The sequence below is a fragment of the Debaryomyces hansenii genome (genome assembly GCF_000006445.2).
Source record: "Debaryomyces hansenii CBS767 chromosome E complete sequence".
In the NCBI taxonomy this organism is placed as follows: domain Eukaryota; kingdom Fungi; phylum Ascomycota; class Pichiomycetes; order Serinales; family Debaryomycetaceae; genus Debaryomyces; species Debaryomyces hansenii.
This window is the reverse complement of record NC_006047.2, coordinates 523,495-543,260: the sequence shown is the minus strand read 5'-3', so window position 1 is coordinate 543,260 and position 19,766 is coordinate 523,495. Positions and strand designations below refer to the sequence as shown.

The following is a 19,766-nucleotide window of genomic DNA, read 5'->3' as shown; positions in this document are numbered from 1 at the left end:
ATATCAGTAAATTGTTGACAAATCGTGACTTATTAGCAATCAACTTAATCATGTATGGCCGTAAAGATTCTTTTGAATGTCTGCGAAGACACCGTTGTTTTCCATTTGCTGAAATAACTTTGCTAATGCAGGTGAGTATGTTGGGTCTGTCAAAACAGTTTGTGCTCCATCAGATAAAATATTTTTCTTTTTTGCATCTTGAAAATATTTATTGGTATCAAGATTATCAAAAACACCATTAGCATATAGTTGGCCAATGATATATGTACCCATTTCAGTGATTTTGGGGGTTTTTACGACCTCCATTGCAATAGATACAGCAATTCCTGTCCTATTTAATGCAATTAAAAAATCCTCTGCAGAGCCTGAAACCAAATCAGAACTGACAACTGTATTGATAAGGTTGTTGAGGAATGCTTGAGCTGATCCAGAATATTCATCATCCCTGGCACTTAATACAACTTGTTTACCCTCGTTCATATATTGATATTTAGGATTCTTTGTCTTGAAGTGTTTTACTGTATTTGCAATATATTCAACAGTTGGTTTCTGGCCATTTCCTATGTCTGCCAATATTTTGGATACGTAGGCATATTTGCTTAGAACATGCCCCGTACGATCACCAAGAATTTCTCTATTTTCATCATTCAAAAGCAAACCATCAAGTGTTGAATTTATTATACCCGACTTCTTAACAGCATTAAGTATATTAGTAGTGTTCAAGTCAATTTGAATTCCATCAAATGACCCACCTCCGTTATTGATCATATCTGTGGTCATATTGACCAATGTATTCTGTTGGGCCTTGGATCCAGCAATCTCGTTCAAAACATCCATTATTATTCCTGATTCGTTAACCTGCAAGAGAATTTTTTCCAACTGCTCTACTCTGGAACTGTCACTTCTCTTGTCGACATGCGAATCAACAATCAGCACCAAATCCTCATATATGTCCTCTAATGATCTTTCCTCTTTAGTATCAACCTGGTAGACATCAGAGTTCAGTGCGATAGCCTTAGTCAATCCTGAAATAAATGGTATGCAAGTCAATATTATCCTTGATAACCTCATGTTGTTTTTGTCTGTTCGATTTTATTATTAAGTAATGGGGTATATACTATCGCTCTAATATGATAGTTTTCTAATTAGCAATATACTAGGTATATGACGAACTTGATAGACCTTTTTTAATAATTATTTTTTTCTCCAAAAGTGAGATCTTCAATCATATAAGTTTGTTGTTTCCTAGTGTCTACGAGGAGGAGAAATGTCATTTTTGGTATTTGTTTTTGGAAATTTTCTAAAATGCACTATGTGCAGTGTTTAAGCATGTGTTTATGCTTTTCCTCACATTTTTGTTCTCGTTTGCCGTTTTAGGAAATCCTTAATTATTTTTCCTGTGATCTCATGCGTAAGCTAACGCATTAGCATACATAAAGTGGATTCGTAAAATTTACTTCTATGTGGAGGATCCTAACTCATGGTTTTATCCCTATAGAAAAACACATTAATGCATAGGTGTATTCAATTGCTAATTTGGTATATGTGAATAAACGAAGTAGTCATGGAACGTTTTGTAACTTGCTACTTAAAATTGAAAAAAATAAATGCATGAAAAAAATAGATGAATCAATGAAATATATCATTGCCTAATTAGGAAATAGAAAATGCTTCCATTAATCAATATACCTAAAATGGAAATTTTAAGTTAATATAACTAATTAAGTAATTTTTACAACCATTTTGTTTGGAATTGTCCTAGATTAAAAGCTCAATTGCAAAGATCTGGGAGAATATATGTGAAATAGAAATTACCTATAAATTTTATTTGCTTTTCTTTCTTTCAACGCTTAATCAAAGAGACGTTTAGACTTACTTCGTTAACTACTAGCATTTATCCATGAGATTATATACCCTTCTTTCATTATGTTGCATGTTTGCAGCATTTGTATCTGCTTTACCATATGCTTCTCCTGTTGAGGATTCTGAATTTGACATGGGGTTATATTTAGAAGACTTGATTGAAGAAAATGGATTGCAGGAATATTTTGACGGTTTCTACCAGAACGATGGTATACACAAGAGAGATGAACAGTCCATTGAGAAGATCCTCTTACTTGTTAATAAGTCTGGCATTATTTGGGAAGCTTTGGATGCTGTTGCGGGGCATCCATCCAGAATCCAATTCCTTGCTAATCAAACCGCTAAGCTTCTTAATTCCTCCGGAAGTTCATTGGACTTAACTTCTGGGTTGAATACTACCCAGCTTTTCAATATTGTCAAGGCCTCCGGGTTACTTACCTCTGTCTTAGACGGTATTTTATTAGACGATGATTACAGACTGGTTTTAACCGATTTAATAGAAAGGGTTGTTAGACCAAATATGTTTATTATCTCGTACCTCATCCATGACGTTTTCCAAAAGAGTAGTATTCAGAAGAGAGCAGAGTACAGTGGAAGTTTCGCATCTTTTGCAGAAAATACTCTTGCAACAGTTTTGGGGTCAAAGATTTTCACAAATACTTTTGCTGATATCGTCAATGCTTTAAACGATACTGGAGTTGCAGTGTACACTATCAAAAGATTCATTGCTGACGAAAGCTATCAAAATATGACTGCTGCATTGGTAAAGGAAATATATGACACTGGAGCTATTAAGTTAAGTGGCTCCCTCAATATCACTGCTCTTGTTAGTACCGCTGTTAGTAACCCTAAGACCATTACAGACCTTATTGGAAAGGTTTTGAGTGGCGATCTCAACTTCGGTAGTAGTTTAGGAAAGTATTCTGGAGCTGTTAAAAAGATCATTAAAGATTTAGAAAATGATGGACTCTTTGCAGAATTGAATGAGGAAGTATTCCCATCGTCTTCTACAAAAGCCTCTTCAACGAAAGCTGCCTCGCAAACTAAAAAAGAGAAGATCTTAGCCACTTCAACTTCCAAAACATCTTCTAAAAAAGCTACAAGCTTATACATGTACGGAAATAACAAAGAAAATTCCCCTACATCTTCTTCGGATTCTGGTTCCATTAGCTTACAGCAAAACTCAAATATTCCAATTGTTAAATGTTTAATTTACTTACAAACATTAATCTTTGGTGGTGCTTTATTGCTAATCTAAACAAGAAAGTGTCATGTTAATTTAGATCATTTAAATTTTACTTCTCGAGTACCTCTAATTCACATTATCTTATATACTACCCCCATTTCATTTTCTCCTTTCTTCTCGTTTAATTGTCCAGTTTTCTCTATATAGTCAATCCAATTAGTTTTAAATAAGTCCTATTTCTGATTATATGCATACCACAATATAACCTTATCGAGGATTTTCTTAGCATTAGCACGGGTTTCAATTTTCTTTTATTATGTCAGTCCATAAAAACGTAGACTCTCCGGCTAATAGCTTTTGGCATCCATTTCGGTGTATTTGTGTCAATGACGAAGAACGATGATAACACTGAAAATTCAAAGAATCTAGCTGAAAACGATGAAATTTCGGGCTTGCAACGCCTTAAAGAGATTCAGGATGTGAACACACATAAAGATCAGTCATACCCCCCCCTAGATAGTAATCATCTACAATCTACTTCAAGTTATGATTCGAGCATCCGTCACTATGTGCCTAATTTAGATTCAGTTGTTGATCCGTTTTCCAACAACATATCAAAACAATCTCCACATGATGGCTTAAAGAAATTAGCACTGGCATCATCACAGAAGAAATTAGTACGAAGTAAATCCCAGCCCTTCTATAGCAGATCGTCAGAAACATCTCTCAGTCAACTCAACAAATTTACTAAGAGCTACATTATCCCCGCCGCCAAATGGGCATATTCACCGATATCCAATGGTAGGTCGAAGAAAGAAGATTTAATTCCACTTTATAAAATAGAGTATTCTGTTTTTAAACCATTGAAAAATATACGACCTGTCCAAAACGAAAACGAATATAATTTTCACCGGCAAAGAATAATCGATGAGGACCTGCCTGAGCTTGGATATCCTGATAATTACTTGAGTAAAGATGATTTTTCGAGCTTAGTTGTTGGTATTACAGATCTAATCGAATTAGATGGTTATAAGCCCAATCGTATTTCCCAAGGGTCTTCAGGAAGCTATTTCATATATAACAGAAGGGTTTGTGATGGCACCCAAGAAATATACAAGGCAGGCATATTCAAACCGAAAGATGAAGAACCTTATGGGCCATTATCTCCTAAGTGGACAAAATGGTTGCACAGAACTTTTTTTCCTTGTTTTTTTGGACGATCTTGTCTTATTCCAAACTTGGGATATGTTAGCGAAGCTGCCGCTAGTATACTTGATCAACAATTGTTATCGTTCATTGTACCACATACTGAAATAGTATATCTTAAGTCAAGCTCATTTTATTATTCATACTGGGATAGACATAGGGCTTATTCAAAATTGTCTCCAAAGATTGGTTCATTCCAATGCTTTCTAAAGGGTTATATGGAAGCTCAAGCATGGTTTCATCATTTTCCTATTCCTAATGAAATAACTGGGTTGCCTGATGAATGTGAGATCTTGGTTGAGCATAATGAAAATAATTTAGATTCAAATTTTAAGTGGAATAAGAAAACATTGCAACAATTTAGAGAGGAGCTAGAAAAATTGGTAATATTGGACTATATTATGAGGAATACAGATAGAGGTTTGGATAACTGGATGATAAAAATTCAATGGATTGAGACTAAGCGTGATAAATCTTACAAAAAAATGACGCCTATTATTAAAATTGGAGCTATTGATTCGGGTTTGGCATTTCCTTGGAAGCATCCTGATGAATGGAGATCTTTTCCATTCGGATGGCTATTTCTACCATTATCTATTATAGGCCACCCATTCTCAATGAATACCAGAAATCTCTACTTACCATTATTAACATCTATAATGTGGTGGGAAACGACTGTCAAAAAGTTGAAAGATGTTTTTATGCAAGATACTGACTTCAAGGAAAGAATGTGGAAGAAGCAGTTATCAGTATTGAAAGGTCAAGCATTTAACGTTGTTGAGGTGTTGAAGTTGAGCCATGCTGGACCTCTAGAATTAACTAGGAGAGAAACAGTGTTAATTCGTGATGATGAAATGAATATTCCTGTACTGGTGGATTCCGACATAATGATAAATGCAATGGAAACAAGCATTTATGATTTGAATAATAAACCTTCTAAAATCACTATTGTACCTAAGTTCAACAATTTAAATGATTTGGAGCCTAATGAACTGAGCCTTCTATTGCCTGATAATAGTAGCATCCATAGCACCAAAAGCGAACCACAATTCAGTATGTCGGGGTTCGAATATAATTTAAATTTCAATGGTGAACAAAGAAACGATAGTGAAGAAGGTGAGACTAATACTAAGAAGGTAGTAATTGAAAGATTAGAGAAAGTTAAAAATAAGCCGCCAGTTTTTACTTGGTGTTGATACATATATTTATTTCATGTTACAGTGTCTATTTATAGGTCTAATATATAAGAATCTATTTCTTAAGTATATCTGGGTAAGAATCTGAGTTTGTGTTTCTATATTCGTTTTCATCTATTTTGATTATACCCTTTTCTTCTTTAATTCTAAACTGAACCATTGATAATAGAGTATATAATGTCTTTAATACAGGTGTTTCTACACCATTTGCTTCTGCAATCTTTATAGGATTACCTAAAATAATTTCCGATTCAAATAATTGTTTCTTTCTTGCATCAACGCACATTGAAGGACTATAAAATTGGCCATCACTAATATGAATGAATTTCTCAACTGTTTCGGGGGATATTTCAACGCCTTCACTAGCGGCAATCGCAACAATCTCCCTCATAGCAGGCCTGAAAAGTTCATTATTTGCACCTGCAATCTGGCATCTACTTACGTCCAAGTTAACTATGGTGGTAGTAGAATTAAGAGCAGCATTATAGAGCAATTTTTCCCATCTAGTCTTTTCCACATTTTCATCAATAAAAACTTTGTTATACTCGTTGCTGTATATTCTTGTAAATTCATTAATTGCAGATTGTTCTTTTTCAGCATGGTTCTTAATATTTAGATTACTCCAAGCTCCAAGATAAATTTGATCTTTAAGCAGATTACATACAACACAATTAATATTAGTGGAACAAAGTAAAGTAACACCACTAAGAATTACATTATGTGGGAACTGCTCAATCATCGGCTTCTCTATACCAAGCCCATTTTGAAGTAAAATAATTGCAGTCCTAGGAGTAACAGCAGGCCTAATGATATCTTCACAAGTTATTGGTCCGTCAGGAATATTCTTGGTAGTCAATAAAATGAAATCAAATTCACCAAACCTCTCAGATGCATCCGCCACCGATTTAGCTATATGACGTGGTTTCCAATTCTCATGTTCACCATAAGTAACGGACTTGATAGAGTACCCACTCTCATTTACCTTTGCATAATCAGACCTTACTACTAAAGTAACGTCTGCTTTATCATTAAGGGTTAAGCACAATGCACCAATAGCACCTACTCCACCAGATCCAACAACAAGAACCTTGGGTTTACGTTCAGGCATACTTATGTTGATAAAAGCTTGAAAAAGATAGTAGATCCAGAAATGCGACAAGATTATCGAATATAAAAACTTTTGCATTAAACAAGTATCTTGGGTATGCGCGGATGACTCATTGGGTTCACCAAGTGTTATTATTAGCTATTTAGATCAACAAAACGTACTTGGATTGTTATTCTTCGCTTCAAAATTATCTACCATCAATAGAGTTCCGAAGTTATTGATAATTATTTGAAGAGTTGACTGTTATAATAGTAGCATACATATCATCGTTACTCCACAAATGCATTCAGTATATCCATTTAAAACCCCAAGCATCTAGTGATAGAGAAATCAGAAAAAATTACATGAAAACAGGCTTGGTCTGGATAGTATATTTATCTTATGGTGCAGTGTCTATTTATAAGTTTGATTTATAAGAATCTATTTTTTGAGTAAATCTGGATAAGAGTCTGAGTTTATCTTATTATACTCGTTTTCATCTATTTTGATTATGCCCCTTTCTTCTTTAATTCTAAACTGAACCATTGTTAATAAGGTATATAAAGTTCGTAACATTGGTGTCTCTACACCATTTGCTTCTGCAATCTTTAAAGGGTTACCCAAAATAACTTCCAACTCAAATAATTGTTTCTTTCTTGCATCAACGCACATTGAAGGACTATAAAACAAACCATCACCTAAATGAATAAATCTTTCAATAGTGTCGGGCGATATTTCAATGCCTTCGCTAGCGGCAATTGCGATAACCTCCCTCATAGCAGGTCTAAAAAGTTCATTATTTGCACCTGCAATTTGACATCTGTTTATATCTAAATTGACTACTGTAGTAGTAGTATTAAGAACAGAATTGTACACTAATTTTTCCCATCTTGTCTTTTGAACATTTTCGTCGATAATAACTCGGTTATACTTTTCGTTACTGTATATTCTAGTAAATTCATTAATTGTACATTGTTCTTTCTCGGCATGGTTCTCAATATTTGGATTACTCCAAGCTCCAAGATATATTTGATCTTTATGCATATTAGATACTACACAGTTAATATTACTAGAGCCAATTAATGAAACACCACTAAGAATTACATTATGTGGGAACTGCTCAATCATCGGCTTCTCTATACCAAGCCCATTTTGAAGTAAAATAATTGCAGTCCTAGGAGTAACAGCAGGCCTAATGATATCTTCACAAGTTATTGGTCCGTCAGGAATATTCTTGGTAGTCAATAAAATGAAATCAAATTCACCAAACCTCTCAGATGCATCCGCCACCGATTTAGCTATATGACGTGGTTTCCAATTCTCATGTTCACCATAAGTAACGGACTTGATAGAGTACCCACTCTCATTTACCTTTGCATAATCAGACCTTACTACTAAAGTAACGTCTGCTTTATCATTAAGGGTTAAGCACAATGCACCAATAGCACCTACTCCACCAGATCCAACAACAAGAACTTTCGATTTACGTTCAGACATACTAAAGATTTTTCAATCTTTATCTTTTCGATTATATTCCGTGTTTGTTCAATGATGCGCTCGGTTATTCAATGCATTTTTCGACTGAGACAAGTCATACTACACTAATTCCTTCCTCGCAACATATAATTAGCATTATTAGCATACTTTTAACTATAACTGGTATCTATCACATTACATTATGCATAAATTCATCTATATAAGGGCTACAAGTACTCGGGTTTAAACTCGCCTATCCCATCATAAGCAAAGAAGTCCTTAGATTGGATGATTTTCAACTCAAAGTATTTCATTACATCATCATTGACTTTACTTACAGGCATATCTCCGTTTGAATTTGTCAAATTTTTATCCTTGCAATATGATTCGATTCCCAATTTATGGGTCAAGCTTAAAGTTTTCAGCATTATAGTAAGAACTTGGCTAACTGCTTTCGATAAACTTGGCAGCTTTGATTCATGACACCGAAAACTGTTGTAAAGCTTATCCAACAATAAAGCACTAAATAAATCGCCAACACCTGTGAAATATGAATTAATCACGGGAATACTGAATATTTGTATTTTCTCTTCACCCATGGTGGAGATAGCGCAATATATTAAATCCTCGGAACTCTTATTTATGTCTGTCAAGCTCGATATCACGACATACTTAATGTTGAATTTTGAATGCAAATGGTTTATTGCAAGGTTTAGATCACTTTCATTTTTAACCTTAAAGCCTACCAACAACTCCAATTCAAATTGATTTGGAGTAATAATATCTACAAGACGATCCTCCAATATCTTTTTGTACTCATCAACACATGATTCATCCACATATAAAAAACCCTGGTCTCCCATGACCGGATCTAATAAGTATAATAAATTATCATTGTTCAATTTTAACGACTTGATATTTTCGTTTGTCACAGCAATCAATGATGCATTTGGTATATATCCAGTGATTATCGCATCGTACGATACTTGAATATTATTCAACCCTTTAAAAATATCGACCAAATCAGCTTCGTTAATACTTGAGCCTCTTACTGAACCATATCCAGTATGATTCGAAAAGTTCACAGTATTGATACTATCGACCTCCCAGCCCTGACACTGTAGTGGAAATATGGCCGCTCTTCCACCCACATATCCGTGAGACACGTGTGACTGTATCGATAACACCGACTTCATTATGGTCAACAACCTTCCTTCATCTATGACTCTTGATGTTTAAATTTTTCATCTTACCCATTTTGTCACGTGTGCGTGTAGCACCTAAGATCTTCGGACAGAAAGTTGGAGGTATCTGAAATTCTTGCATGGATCAATTGCTCAGGTGATCACACGAGGTAATATTTCGTTGCGGTTGCGGAAAACGTCGACTGCTATTCAACGCTAGAAGGATTCCATTGAAAACCTGTCGTTCACACGAGATTCCACATCGCCATGTGCTCGACGCTTCCAACCTACCTCGGACCTACTATCACCACCACGCTCTCCTTTGCCTCCTGTGAGTTCTTATCCAAGAGGCATCAAATGCTGCAAAGTCACTCTGCTCCCTGGGTTCATGGTCACCCAGAGTGCTCGCAATACAGCCTATAGGTCTTCGTTCTCGATTCTAGTCCGATTACGCTTTTTGTATTCGATTGAGCCGCACCAGTTCCTCTGCCCTTTTTTTCAGCATACTACAGCCATCGCCTCTTGCGCCAAATATCCCTAATGTCGTCAGGTACTTTACTCTCGTCAGGTACTCGTCATGTTCATCTCCGCCTATCCCACATCCCTAGCTGCCTACACACTCTGTCCTAAAAATAGCCCGCGCGCAACTACTAAACTATCGTTTTCGGTCCGCTACGTCTATGTTCGCCATATATTCATTACGCCAATTAAACATCAGTACACCCACAGTTATTCCCTTCACCTCTCCTCACGTGGCTCAACAAAAGGGCAGTGTCGCTATCGATTCGACCCATTACGTCATTTTCTCTCCGAAGGACCTCCTACTAAAAAATAAAAACGCGACAAATTCCGCTATGTGCGGTTGTTGCCTACTGCTCCTCGTTATGTCCCATGGAATGGGTCTGGATTTGCCGCACTTTGTGTAATTTTTCCCGGTTTCTCTATTATTCTTCACATGTTATGTATCATAATTTGCGCATCAATTCCTTTGCCACTGCGTTGAGAATTGACGGATCATACACGACCATATCTATAATTAATTAATCCTGTTTCAAGTGTCAACATACATTAAATATAAAAGAGGATCATATTCCTTAAATATCACTAAATAGCAAGAATTTGTTAAATAATCTTTATTTGTCTTAAAAGTTATTTGATATTAGTGGTAAACTGGTTATTATTAAATTACAGTTAGAGGCTAACAAAAGATAATAATAGAAATATGGCCGATATTGTTGATAATTTGGAATCGGCGAATTTCAAATCGTCGCTCCCACCAAGGAAGAGAGCTAAAACTAAGGAAGAGAAGGAACAACGTCGTGTGGAGCGAATTCTCAGGAATAGAAGGGCAGCACATGCGTCGCGTGAAAAGAAGAGAAAGCACGTTGAATACTTGGAGAGCTATGTGTTGAAATTGGAAGACAACATGTCGAGGTTGCAGAGCAACTTTGATGGTGTATGTGGACAGATGTCGGCGAAACAGCTTGCAAAGATAGACATGCAAGAAATGGACGATTTGCAAGACTTGAAGGACAAGATTCACACCAATCTCAACGGGTCGCTTTTGGCGAATGAGGGGGGAGACGACAATCTCGACGAAGAATTGACCCCACCGGCCGAGCAACCGGATACGAAGAGAAGAAAGCTTTCTTCGGCCAACAGCTGTAGTTCGTTGACTACAGACCTGACCGAGTCGGTCGAACAGGAACAAGTGTCGTCCGACAAGGTGAACCAGATACCACACATCAAAATGGAACCAAATAGTGATTCTAATGAATTGCTATCGATAACGAACGAAAATGTTTACTACAACTATTTATCACCTATTTCGATTAATTCGCCTATCAATTCTCCTATTGATTTGACGTTGAAGAAATCGAGCGAAAACTTACCTCCATTATCATTAGCCAACAACGACGGTGATATTGATTCTTTAAAGGTGTACGATCCTATGGGGCAAAATTCAGAAGAGATTTTGTTGCCAAGGAGTTACGATCATCAATGAATGATTCTTGAAATGTTGATTGTTCTCTGCTTGTTTTTTGTAACATAGAGGCGAGGAATTAACCGGAGCAGTATATTAATTTATTTTATATCCGCCAGGTGGTGGTCTAAATTAAATTAATATACGTGGAATCTCCACTTTCCTTGCCTGTTACATAAAATTCACAGCATTGAAGTAACATTCTTATTTCAATTGAATGTATTTTATTGATTCCACGTAACTCTTTTTTGGTCTGCAGCACCAATCGTACCTACCTTTATAGAATCAAATCCAAATTCTGACGATGAATTGGATATTGGTAATGGCCAAGATTATCAAAGTAACATTGAACATTTTGATAGTTCATTTGATTCTTTATTAATACAACAAAATGATCATCATGATCCTTTAAACAGTATCGAAATGAGTGATTTAGTGAATATTGATGACTTTTTATCAATTTAATTTTTGGGTTTTTTTTCGTGTCACAGTTTATTTCGTTTGGTTTAATTTATTTCCTTTGAAAAGATGGGTTTGTATTGATTCGAATACTTCACTAATTTAATTTCTCATTAATACTTCAATAATATCGGGCTAATGAACCTAAATGCTTTCTCAGCAGCAGCAATAAACGTATAGATACTTGGCGCGCCTTAACTGTGCAGCGACGATTTTATATGTCTTTTTCTATGTTGAATTTAGTATTGAGGTATGATGTCTAATCTATAGAGATGTGTTAATTGTGAAATTTGGATATTCGTAATAGTAAATAAGATTTTAATAAATATTAGGTATTTTACATGATTGTAGCAATCAAGAGATCGTAGTGGTTCCTGATTTTATAAGTTTTGTGTAACGGCATATTTTAGGGTCTGATAAGACTATTCAAAAATACATTAGCCACTAATAAAGGGGTTCATATGTTAATATAATGACAGCAATAACATTAAATGATCTAGGAGAAGATATCATATGTTCCAATATAGCAATTCATTTATCTCCTGAAGATATTTTTTCTTTATCTTTGGTGTCTCATAGTTTTTATAGCTATTTGACAACTAATGACATTTTTCATCTTTTATATTTAAAAAAATTTGGATCTAAACCGACACCATTGAATTTGTCAAATTACAATTGGAAGGAATTATTCAAACTAAGAAGTTCTAGTCAAGCAAAGATATATACATGGGGGTCATCACAATTGGGTAGATTAGGTTACTTATTAAGCAATGCTCCGCCGGAGAATATAGCAAATTCTGGTATTCTGAAAAACGTTCATACACCAACGAATTTGACGACTTTCAACGGATTTGTCATTAGTGATATTAGCGCAGGGGGTTTTAGTTTTCAAATCCTTACTAATGAGGGAGACTTGTATTTCACGGGTGCGGACTGGAATAAGGGAGAGAGGTCTACTCTGACTCCTGGTCCATTTGAAACCTTTGATTATAAGTCAACCGCTGCCTCAATTCCTCGTGTTGAAAGCCTAGGTTCTAGAAGATCACTAAATGGTATACTGATGCCGTTTATGGGAAGAAGATACGATAGAGATATTGAAGCACCAACATCAACCCCATCTGCTGATAGACAAACAAACCCAAATTTAAGGAAACCGTCTGATCAATTAGATTTAAGTCTACCCGATCCTACAGGGTCTTCAATGAAGCATCAAAAGAAAGTAAAAGAAACAAATTTTGTCACGAAACTATTATTGCCTGATAACCCTGAATTTCCCGACAGATATGTCACTTCGATATCAAGTGGGAGAGAGCATATTATTGCTATTGATAACTACCATAATATCATTTCCTGGGATACCGGAAATACTAGTAATGTTGGGGTCCATATAAAATTTGAAGGATTAAGATATGACTCAATAAATAAAATTTCTGCTGGTTGGAATTTGCTGGCATGTTATATCAATCACATCGGTATCGTTGTTTGGTATTCGAGGGCCCCTGTTACGAAAGAATCATCTGAGGCCAGTACCATGATTTCAAATGCAAATTACCTTGTCATTCCTAATACTGATAACTGTAAAATTGATGATTTTCTTTCAGGCTGTGACTTCATATTATATATAAAAGATGGACTGCTAATGCGATTCAATTTACATACTTCTGGATATGCGTCCGGGTCTGTTGATAGGAATTTAGTCGAAGATCCGTTCCCGGTCTTGGGATTTGATAATTGGTTAAACAATTATAATATCGATAACAACGGTAAAGCGTCTTTCACCAAAATTACCGGCTGCTATAACAGCTTTTCTATATTTACAAATGACGGCATGGTATTACTAGGAAATAAGGCTTTAAGTGACGAAGAGTCGGAAGAACCCCCGATTATCATACCTCAGCTACAAAAAAACCATATAATACATGTGGTAATAGGAGACTACCACTACATGGCCTTAACTGATGAAGGTGATTTATACAGCTGGGGTACTGAGTCAAGCAGATGTGGCTGTTTAGGTTTAGGTGCAAAAGATGAGTTTGTCAGCCAAAATTCTAATAACGTGGTTACAGATTTAGGTCCAGGAAAAGGCATGGTAGTTCACAATCCAACTTTGGTCAAATCACCTTCGCCTGGTGGAAAATGGTTAGCTATTACTGCATCTGGCTGGAATTCAGGAGGTATATATATCCCAAAGTAGTCTATATGTCGTTTAATTTAAAAGTATTTGTGGCCGGGTAATTGCAATCACCCTTATTTCCTTCAAAAATTCTTTACGCATACGATATTGATGATCAAATAAACTGTAAAGGCAAAACACAAACGATATTGATTATAAAAAGCATTGATTTGGATATAATCTTACATGCTATAAAATTCAACTAGTCAATTAATTGCAAACTAAATTATAACTTAGCTTATTTTCTTATATTTTAAAGTATTTGAAGTCCTACACTAACAAAAATACCCGACAGTATCCCATATCCAATTCCAATATTATTAAATTTAAAGAGGAACTCACTAAACTACTTGTAGACAATAATTAACTTTTCGAAATGTCTCAATATAGTCCAAAGATGAATAACAATAATAACGACGATAACAATCTTTTAACCCCAACACAATCACATCATTCTGCTCATACTGTCACAACAAGGAAAAGAAGGTCATCATCAATAATTCAGCATCTTGAACCAGATACTTTAGAGACAAAAATTGATCAATCGTTAAATCCTAATGTTAATGCTAATTGGGTTCATTCTAAAGGTGCATGGGTCATTCACATCGTATTGATCTTATTTTTGAAGATATTTTTCAACTTCATAACAGTATTGAATAACGATTGGAAATGGACATTGACCAATTTGACGTATAATATTGGGTCGTATATAATGTTCCATCAGGTTAAAGGGACCCCTTTTGAATTCAATTCTGGTGCCTATGATAATTTGACCATGTGGGAGCAAATAGATAATGGTGACCAATATACGCCAACGAAGAAATTCTTGATGCTCGTACCAATCAGTTTATTTTTGATTAGTACTCATTATTCCAATTATAATTTGAATTTGTTTATTTTGAATGGGGTTAGCTGCTTATGTGTTGTTGTCCCAAAATTGGCGGTATCACATAGATTGAGGGTTACCTTATACTAGCGGATGTCTTTTTATCCCTATTAATGTTAGAATATAGTATCATAAGGTATAGAAGTATGCTAAATTATAGCTATATTGCAGTATAGAGGTATAGTGCAGTACATTAGCGTACGAAGGTATTACCTATCATTCGGACTACATACTGCGTGATATGCTCTTTAGTAATACCGTCAGGTAGCACTAATGGTTATGTTTTTACTTTATTAATTAATATACAATACAACGTATATAACCCGTAGTCATCGTCTTTGATTTAGAGATCAATGTAATATAGTTTATCGCATAATAATGCTATTAAAATATAATTTTAATGACTCCGCTGACTCGGACTTGATAAATATTAATGAGCACGATTGCGTGATATATTAAAAATTTATTGCTATCTTTTTCGAAAACGAACTTTCAAATAGTAGGTAACTAATCTTTCCTTTCTAAAGATACTCCTATACTGTAACAACTAACAATGCCATACGCATTATCTGAATCTCACAAGCAATTGGTCGAAGGACACTTGAAGGACATTGATCCTGAAGTTGATCAAATTATCAAGGATGAAGTCGATAGACAAAAACATTCCATCGTTTTAATTGCCTCTGAAAATTTTACTTCAACTGCTGTTTTCGATGCCTTGGGAACTCCAATGTGTAACAAGTACTCTGAAGGTTACCCTGGTGCTAGATACTACGGTGGTAATGAGCAAATCGACAAGATGGAAATTTTGTGCCAAGAAAGAGCTTTGAAGACCTTCAATGCTACTTCTGATAAATGGGGTGTTAATGTCCAAACCTTATCTGGTTCCCCTGCTAATTTGCAAGTGTACCAAGCTTTGATGAAGCCTCATGAAAGATTAATGGGATTGGATTTACCTCATGGAGGTCACTTATCTCACGGTTATCAAACCGACTCTAGAAAGATTTCAGCTGTTTCAACCTACTTTGAAACTATGCCTTACAGAGTTAACTTAGATACCGGTTTAATTGACTACGATATGTTAGAAAAAACTGCTGTTTTATTCAGACCAAAAATTTTAGTTGCAGGTACTTCAGCTTACTGTCGTCTTATCGATTACAAGAAGATGAGGGAAATTGCCGACAAGGTTGGTGCTTATCTTGTTGTTGATATGGCGCATATTTCCGGTTTAGTTGCTGCCGGTGTAATTCCTTCACCATTCGAATATGCTGATGTTGTCACTACCACTACCCATAAGTCTTTAAGAGGTCCAAGAGGTGCTATGATCTTCTTCAGAAGAGGTGTTAGGTCTATCAACCCAAAGACCGGTCAAGAGATCTTATACGACTTAGAAAACCCAATTAACTTCTCTGTCTTCCCAGGTCACCAAGGTGGTCCTCACAACCACACCATCGCAGCTTTAGCCACTGCTTTGAAGCAAGCGGCCACTCCTGAATTCAAGCAATATCAAGAGCAAGTATTGAAGAATTCGAAGGTCTTAGAAGAAGAATTCACGAAAAAGGGTTATACCTTGGTTTCCAATGGTACCGATTCCCATATGGTTTTAGTTTCCTTAAAGGATAAACAAATTGATGGTGCCAGAGTCGAGACTATTTGTGAAAAGATCAACATTGCTTTAAATAAGAATTCTATTCCAGGTGATAAGTCAGCATTAGTCCCAGGTGGTGTTAGAATTGGTGCTCCAGCTATGACCACCAGAGGTTTAGGTGAAGAAGACTTCAAGAAGATTGTTTCTTATATTGATTTTGCTGTCAATTACGCTAAGGAAATACAAGCTAATTTACCAAAGGATGCTAACAAGTTGAAAGATTTCAAAAACAAGGTCTTGAATACTGAAGATGAGAAATTACAAGCTGCTAAGAAGGAAATTTCCCAATGGGCTGGTGAATTCCCATTATCAGTCTAATTCAGTTTCTATATGGCTTATTTTAAACTATGTAAGTTTATGAATATATGAATTATATATATAAATATATCTAAAATTAATTAATAAGATGAGAATCTTTAAAGATCTCGGACAATTTACCTTCCTTTGTCCACCTTTTCAAATCTTCTTCAGTGCCTAGAATTTTTCCATGGAAAAAGATCGTTGGAACCCATTTTCTACCAGCGATTTCTGTAAAAGCTTTCTCTAATTCTTCTGCTTCGTTTTGATCTTCAAACTTATCTAACTCGATGATGTAAATTTTTTCTTTAACATTGTATTGGTTCCAAATTTCGTAGGTATAATGACAATCAGGACACCATGACTTAGATAACATTAAATAGGGATGGTTATTGACCAACTCTTGTGCCCTTTCGATATATTCCTTAGACATTCTATTACAATTTTCTTTGACTCCCTTAGTTCTATAGAAGGAGGCCTGTGGGTCTAAATTATGCGATAAAATAAATTTCCCGTGCAAATCGGACGCTCTCCCCCGTTACTCCGTATACTTCGAACAAGGAAAACTATTCAGACTTCTAAATGCTCTCATGATTAGCATATAAATATGAATTAGTAACCTCCACATAGAAGCATATATTATGACATTAATTGCTCATTCGTTAGATTATTAGAATTATGAACATGCCATGTCAAAAAATGGCCTGACGGATAAAATCGCTATCCTGAAATTTTCGCATTAGAACTAATAAAGTGAACCCCTAAAAAGCATTCTCTTCCTCTATTTCTTTATTATAAAAATATTAGCCAACTATGTTAAACTTAAAATTACAGACAGCAGTTGACGATATCGTGAACCAATTCACCGTTACTGAAGAATTTCTTCACGATGCGACTAAGGAATTTACTAAATCAATGGACACTGGTTTACAAAACACTGCGTCGAAAAGAGAATACATGCCAATGATCCCAACGTATGTCACTGGTATTCCTACTGGTAAGGAAAAAGGCTTATTTTTAGCAGCAGATTTAGGTGGTACTAATTTTAGAGTCTGTTCTGTCAATCTTCATGGAGACCACACTCATGAATTAAAGCAATCAAAATACAGTATCCCATTGGATTTGATGAAGAACTCTACTGCCGATAGTTTATTCTCTTTCTTAGCCAAAAAGGTTGAAACATTTTTGAAGGATAATCATGATGACCTAGAAGCAGATGAGCAATTAAAATTAGGCTTTACTTTCTCTTTCCCTATCAACCAGACTGCTTTAAATAGGGGCACTTTAATTCGTTGGACAAAGGGATTCGATTTACCAGATTGTGTTGACAAGGACGTTGTTGAGTTATTACAATCCAACATTGACTTGTTAGGATGTAAAGTCAATGTGGTAGCATTAGCCAATGATACTGTTGGTACATTATTATCAAGAGCCTATTCCAATAACCCTGAGAAAACTAACGCTAACACTATTGTGGGTGCTATTTTTGGTACTGGTACTAATGGAGCATATTTTGAAACCCTTGATAATATTCCTAAATTAAAATCTACTAATATTCCAGAAGGTGCCAAAGGTATGGTAATTAATACTGAATGGGGTTCGTTCGATAACACTCTAAAAATATTACCAAAAACTAAATATGATGAAATTGTCGATTCAGAAACTGCTAATAAAGGCTTTCATTTATTTGAAAAAAGAATTAGTGGAATGTTTATGGGAGAAATTTTACGTGTTTGTTTGATTGATTTATTTCAACGTGACCTTATCTTTGTTGATTTATATAAATCTAGAGGTGGTTCATTACCTCACAGATTATCTGAAGAATGGTTATTATCTTCTGAGGTTTTATCTTACTTGCAGATTGATGATTCAACTGACTTAAAAATGTCTGAATTAATATTAGAGAACGAATTAAGATTGCCTACTACTAAAGAAGAAAGGATAGTTATTCAGAAATTGACTCAAGCTATTGCGCATAGAGCTGCTTATCTTTCGGCTATTCCTGTTGCTGCTATACTCAATCGTGTCAAGGGACAATTCTCCAACGATAATAGGGACTTTGAATTCGGTTGTGACGGATCTGTTGTAGAATTTTATCCGGGATTCCAGGCTTCTATTTTAGAAGCATTAGAAATAATCAATCCTTTAGAGGGAGAAAAGAAAAAGGTCCACTTAAAAATTGCCAAAGATGGCAGTGGAGTTGGAGCTGCGTTATGTGCCAGCACAGCAAAATAATGCTTGATATATTAAATTTTTTATAGCTAATTCAACGTAAACCATAATGCTGGGTATTCTTGAGTGTTTTTATGTAGTGCCTTGAATCTCATTTGATAAAATTCCATTACTTTTAACGAAACCAAACAACTTTTTTTTTGTTATGTTCATAAATATAGGTTCTTTGGAACGAAATTTTAGCAAATTTCCTATTTCGTAATATATTAGATAAAAACTAAAACTATAATTTTGTTCATTGTCTAGCAATCAATTTTTTGAAATAGTACCGTATTTTCTTGGTTATATTCAAATATTGTCAAACTCAATAATTTCTTTTTAACTACATTTATTATACAAATTGGATGTAAGACTTAGTATTTGAACAAAAGGGTGCACCAGTTCTCTGTAAACAATTCAGGAAATATAAAATAGAAACGTCGTCTTCCTCGAAAAGAGTATTTAATGGGAACGGTCGTTGAAAAATTGCTGTTGCTCTTGAAGTAATTTCTCTAAGGGGGAACTCATTTCAGTATTTGTTTTTCTAATTTTCAGGTTTTACACAATATAGCAGTTTGCACAATATAATCAATAATTTCAAGTATATATTACTTACTATCTAACATACAATCTGAATACCTTTTAAATTGACCTCCTTATATAGTAGAATATTGGGATTACACATTTGAACGCTGTTTCCATTAACGGTAATGGGTATTACTTAAACCAGTAATGAATAGTTTAATTAACCTTTTCTATCGGCTCATGGTCATCCAATTTGTCTTAGAACGGGAATATTCACTGGTAGTATTCACATTGTTAACTCAATCAAGTATTTATTTTGTTTTGCAACCTGTTTGCATTTTCTCAAATAAATTGCATTCTCACTAAAATATTTCATCACCAAATA

General features: G+C 35.1%; 13 protein-coding genes across 13 annotated transcripts; 8 read left to right on the top strand and 5 right to left on the bottom strand. All coding sequences in view use genetic code 12, as the record gives it.

Annotated features, from left to right (window-relative positions):
- Nucleotides 1–48: 48 nt before the first annotated feature.
- Nucleotides 49–1,071, bottom strand: DEHA2E06820g (DEHA2E06820p; the record flags this gene model as incomplete). The annotated part of the gene is made up of 1 exon (XM_459605.1): nucleotides 49–1,071. The coding sequence occupies one exon, from the start codon at nucleotides 1,069–1,071 to the stop codon at nucleotides 49–51; it is 1,023 nt and encodes a 340-aa protein (XP_459605.2).
- Nucleotides 1,072–1,900: 829 nt separating this feature from the next.
- DEHA2E06798g (DEHA2E06798p) lies at nucleotides 1,901–3,121 on the top strand (the record flags this gene model as incomplete). The annotated part of the gene is made up of 1 exon (XM_459604.1): nucleotides 1,901–3,121. The coding sequence occupies one exon, from the start codon at nucleotides 1,901–1,903 to the stop codon at nucleotides 3,119–3,121; it is 1,221 nt and encodes a 406-aa protein (XP_459604.2).
- A 314-nt stretch (nucleotides 3,122–3,435) lies between these two features.
- DEHA2E06776g (DEHA2E06776p) lies at nucleotides 3,436–5,451 on the top strand (the record flags this gene model as incomplete). Its single annotated transcript, XM_459603.1, has 1 exon — nucleotides 3,436–5,451. One exon carries the CDS (start codon nucleotides 3,436–3,438, stop codon nucleotides 5,449–5,451), a length of 2,016 nt encoding a protein of 671 aa, XP_459603.2.
- A 55-nt stretch (nucleotides 5,452–5,506) lies between these two features.
- DEHA2E06754g (DEHA2E06754p) lies at nucleotides 5,507–6,559 on the bottom strand (the record flags this gene model as incomplete). The annotated part of the gene is made up of 1 exon (XM_459602.1): nucleotides 5,507–6,559. The coding sequence occupies one exon, from the start codon at nucleotides 6,557–6,559 to the stop codon at nucleotides 5,507–5,509; it is 1,053 nt and encodes a 350-aa protein (XP_459602.2).
- Nucleotides 6,560–6,979: 420 nt separating this feature from the next.
- Nucleotides 6,980–8,035, bottom strand: DEHA2E06732g (DEHA2E06732p; the record flags this gene model as incomplete). The annotated part of the gene is made up of 1 exon (XM_459601.1): nucleotides 6,980–8,035. One exon carries the CDS (start codon nucleotides 8,033–8,035, stop codon nucleotides 6,980–6,982), a length of 1,056 nt encoding a protein of 351 aa, XP_459601.1.
- Nucleotides 8,036–8,241: 206 nt separating this feature from the next.
- On the bottom strand, nucleotides 8,242–9,210 carry DEHA2E06710g (DEHA2E06710p; the record flags this gene model as incomplete). The annotated part of the gene is made up of 1 exon (XM_459600.1): nucleotides 8,242–9,210. The coding sequence occupies one exon, from the start codon at nucleotides 9,208–9,210 to the stop codon at nucleotides 8,242–8,244; it is 969 nt and encodes a 322-aa protein (XP_459600.2).
- A 668-nt stretch (nucleotides 9,211–9,878) lies between these two features.
- Nucleotides 9,879–10,124, top strand: DEHA2E06688g (DEHA2E06688p; the record flags this gene model as incomplete). The annotated part of the gene is made up of 1 exon (XM_459599.1): nucleotides 9,879–10,124. The coding sequence occupies one exon, from the start codon at nucleotides 9,879–9,881 to the stop codon at nucleotides 10,122–10,124; it is 246 nt and encodes an 81-aa protein (XP_459599.2).
- A 296-nt stretch (nucleotides 10,125–10,420) lies between these two features.
- DEHA2E06666g (DEHA2E06666p) lies at nucleotides 10,421–11,203 on the top strand (the record flags this gene model as incomplete). The annotated part of the gene is made up of 1 exon (XM_459598.1): nucleotides 10,421–11,203. One exon carries the CDS (start codon nucleotides 10,421–10,423, stop codon nucleotides 11,201–11,203), a length of 783 nt encoding a protein of 260 aa, XP_459598.2.
- Nucleotides 11,204–12,113: 910 nt separating this feature from the next.
- Nucleotides 12,114–13,835, top strand: DEHA2E06644g (DEHA2E06644p; the record flags this gene model as incomplete). The annotated part of the gene is made up of 1 exon (XM_459596.1): nucleotides 12,114–13,835. The coding sequence occupies one exon, from the start codon at nucleotides 12,114–12,116 to the stop codon at nucleotides 13,833–13,835; it is 1,722 nt and encodes a 573-aa protein (XP_459596.2).
- Nucleotides 13,836–14,190: 355 nt separating this feature from the next.
- On the top strand, nucleotides 14,191–14,790 carry DEHA2E06622g (DEHA2E06622p; the record flags this gene model as incomplete). Its single annotated transcript, XM_459595.1, has 1 exon — nucleotides 14,191–14,790. The coding sequence occupies one exon, from the start codon at nucleotides 14,191–14,193 to the stop codon at nucleotides 14,788–14,790; it is 600 nt and encodes a 199-aa protein (XP_459595.1).
- A 463-nt stretch (nucleotides 14,791–15,253) lies between these two features.
- Nucleotides 15,254–16,666, top strand: DEHA2E06600g (DEHA2E06600p; the record flags this gene model as incomplete). Its single annotated transcript, XM_459594.1, has 1 exon — nucleotides 15,254–16,666. The coding sequence occupies one exon, from the start codon at nucleotides 15,254–15,256 to the stop codon at nucleotides 16,664–16,666; it is 1,413 nt and encodes a 470-aa protein (XP_459594.1).
- A 76-nt stretch (nucleotides 16,667–16,742) lies between these two features.
- Nucleotides 16,743–17,078, bottom strand: DEHA2E06578g (DEHA2E06578p; the record flags this gene model as incomplete). Its single annotated transcript, XM_459593.1, has 1 exon — nucleotides 16,743–17,078. The coding sequence occupies one exon, from the start codon at nucleotides 17,076–17,078 to the stop codon at nucleotides 16,743–16,745; it is 336 nt and encodes a 111-aa protein (XP_459593.1).
- A 380-nt stretch (nucleotides 17,079–17,458) lies between these two features.
- Nucleotides 17,459–18,880, top strand: DEHA2E06556g (DEHA2E06556p; the record flags this gene model as incomplete). The annotated part of the gene is made up of 1 exon (XM_459592.1): nucleotides 17,459–18,880. The coding sequence occupies one exon, from the start codon at nucleotides 17,459–17,461 to the stop codon at nucleotides 18,878–18,880; it is 1,422 nt and encodes a 473-aa protein (XP_459592.1).
- Nucleotides 18,881–19,766: the final 886 nt, after the last annotated feature.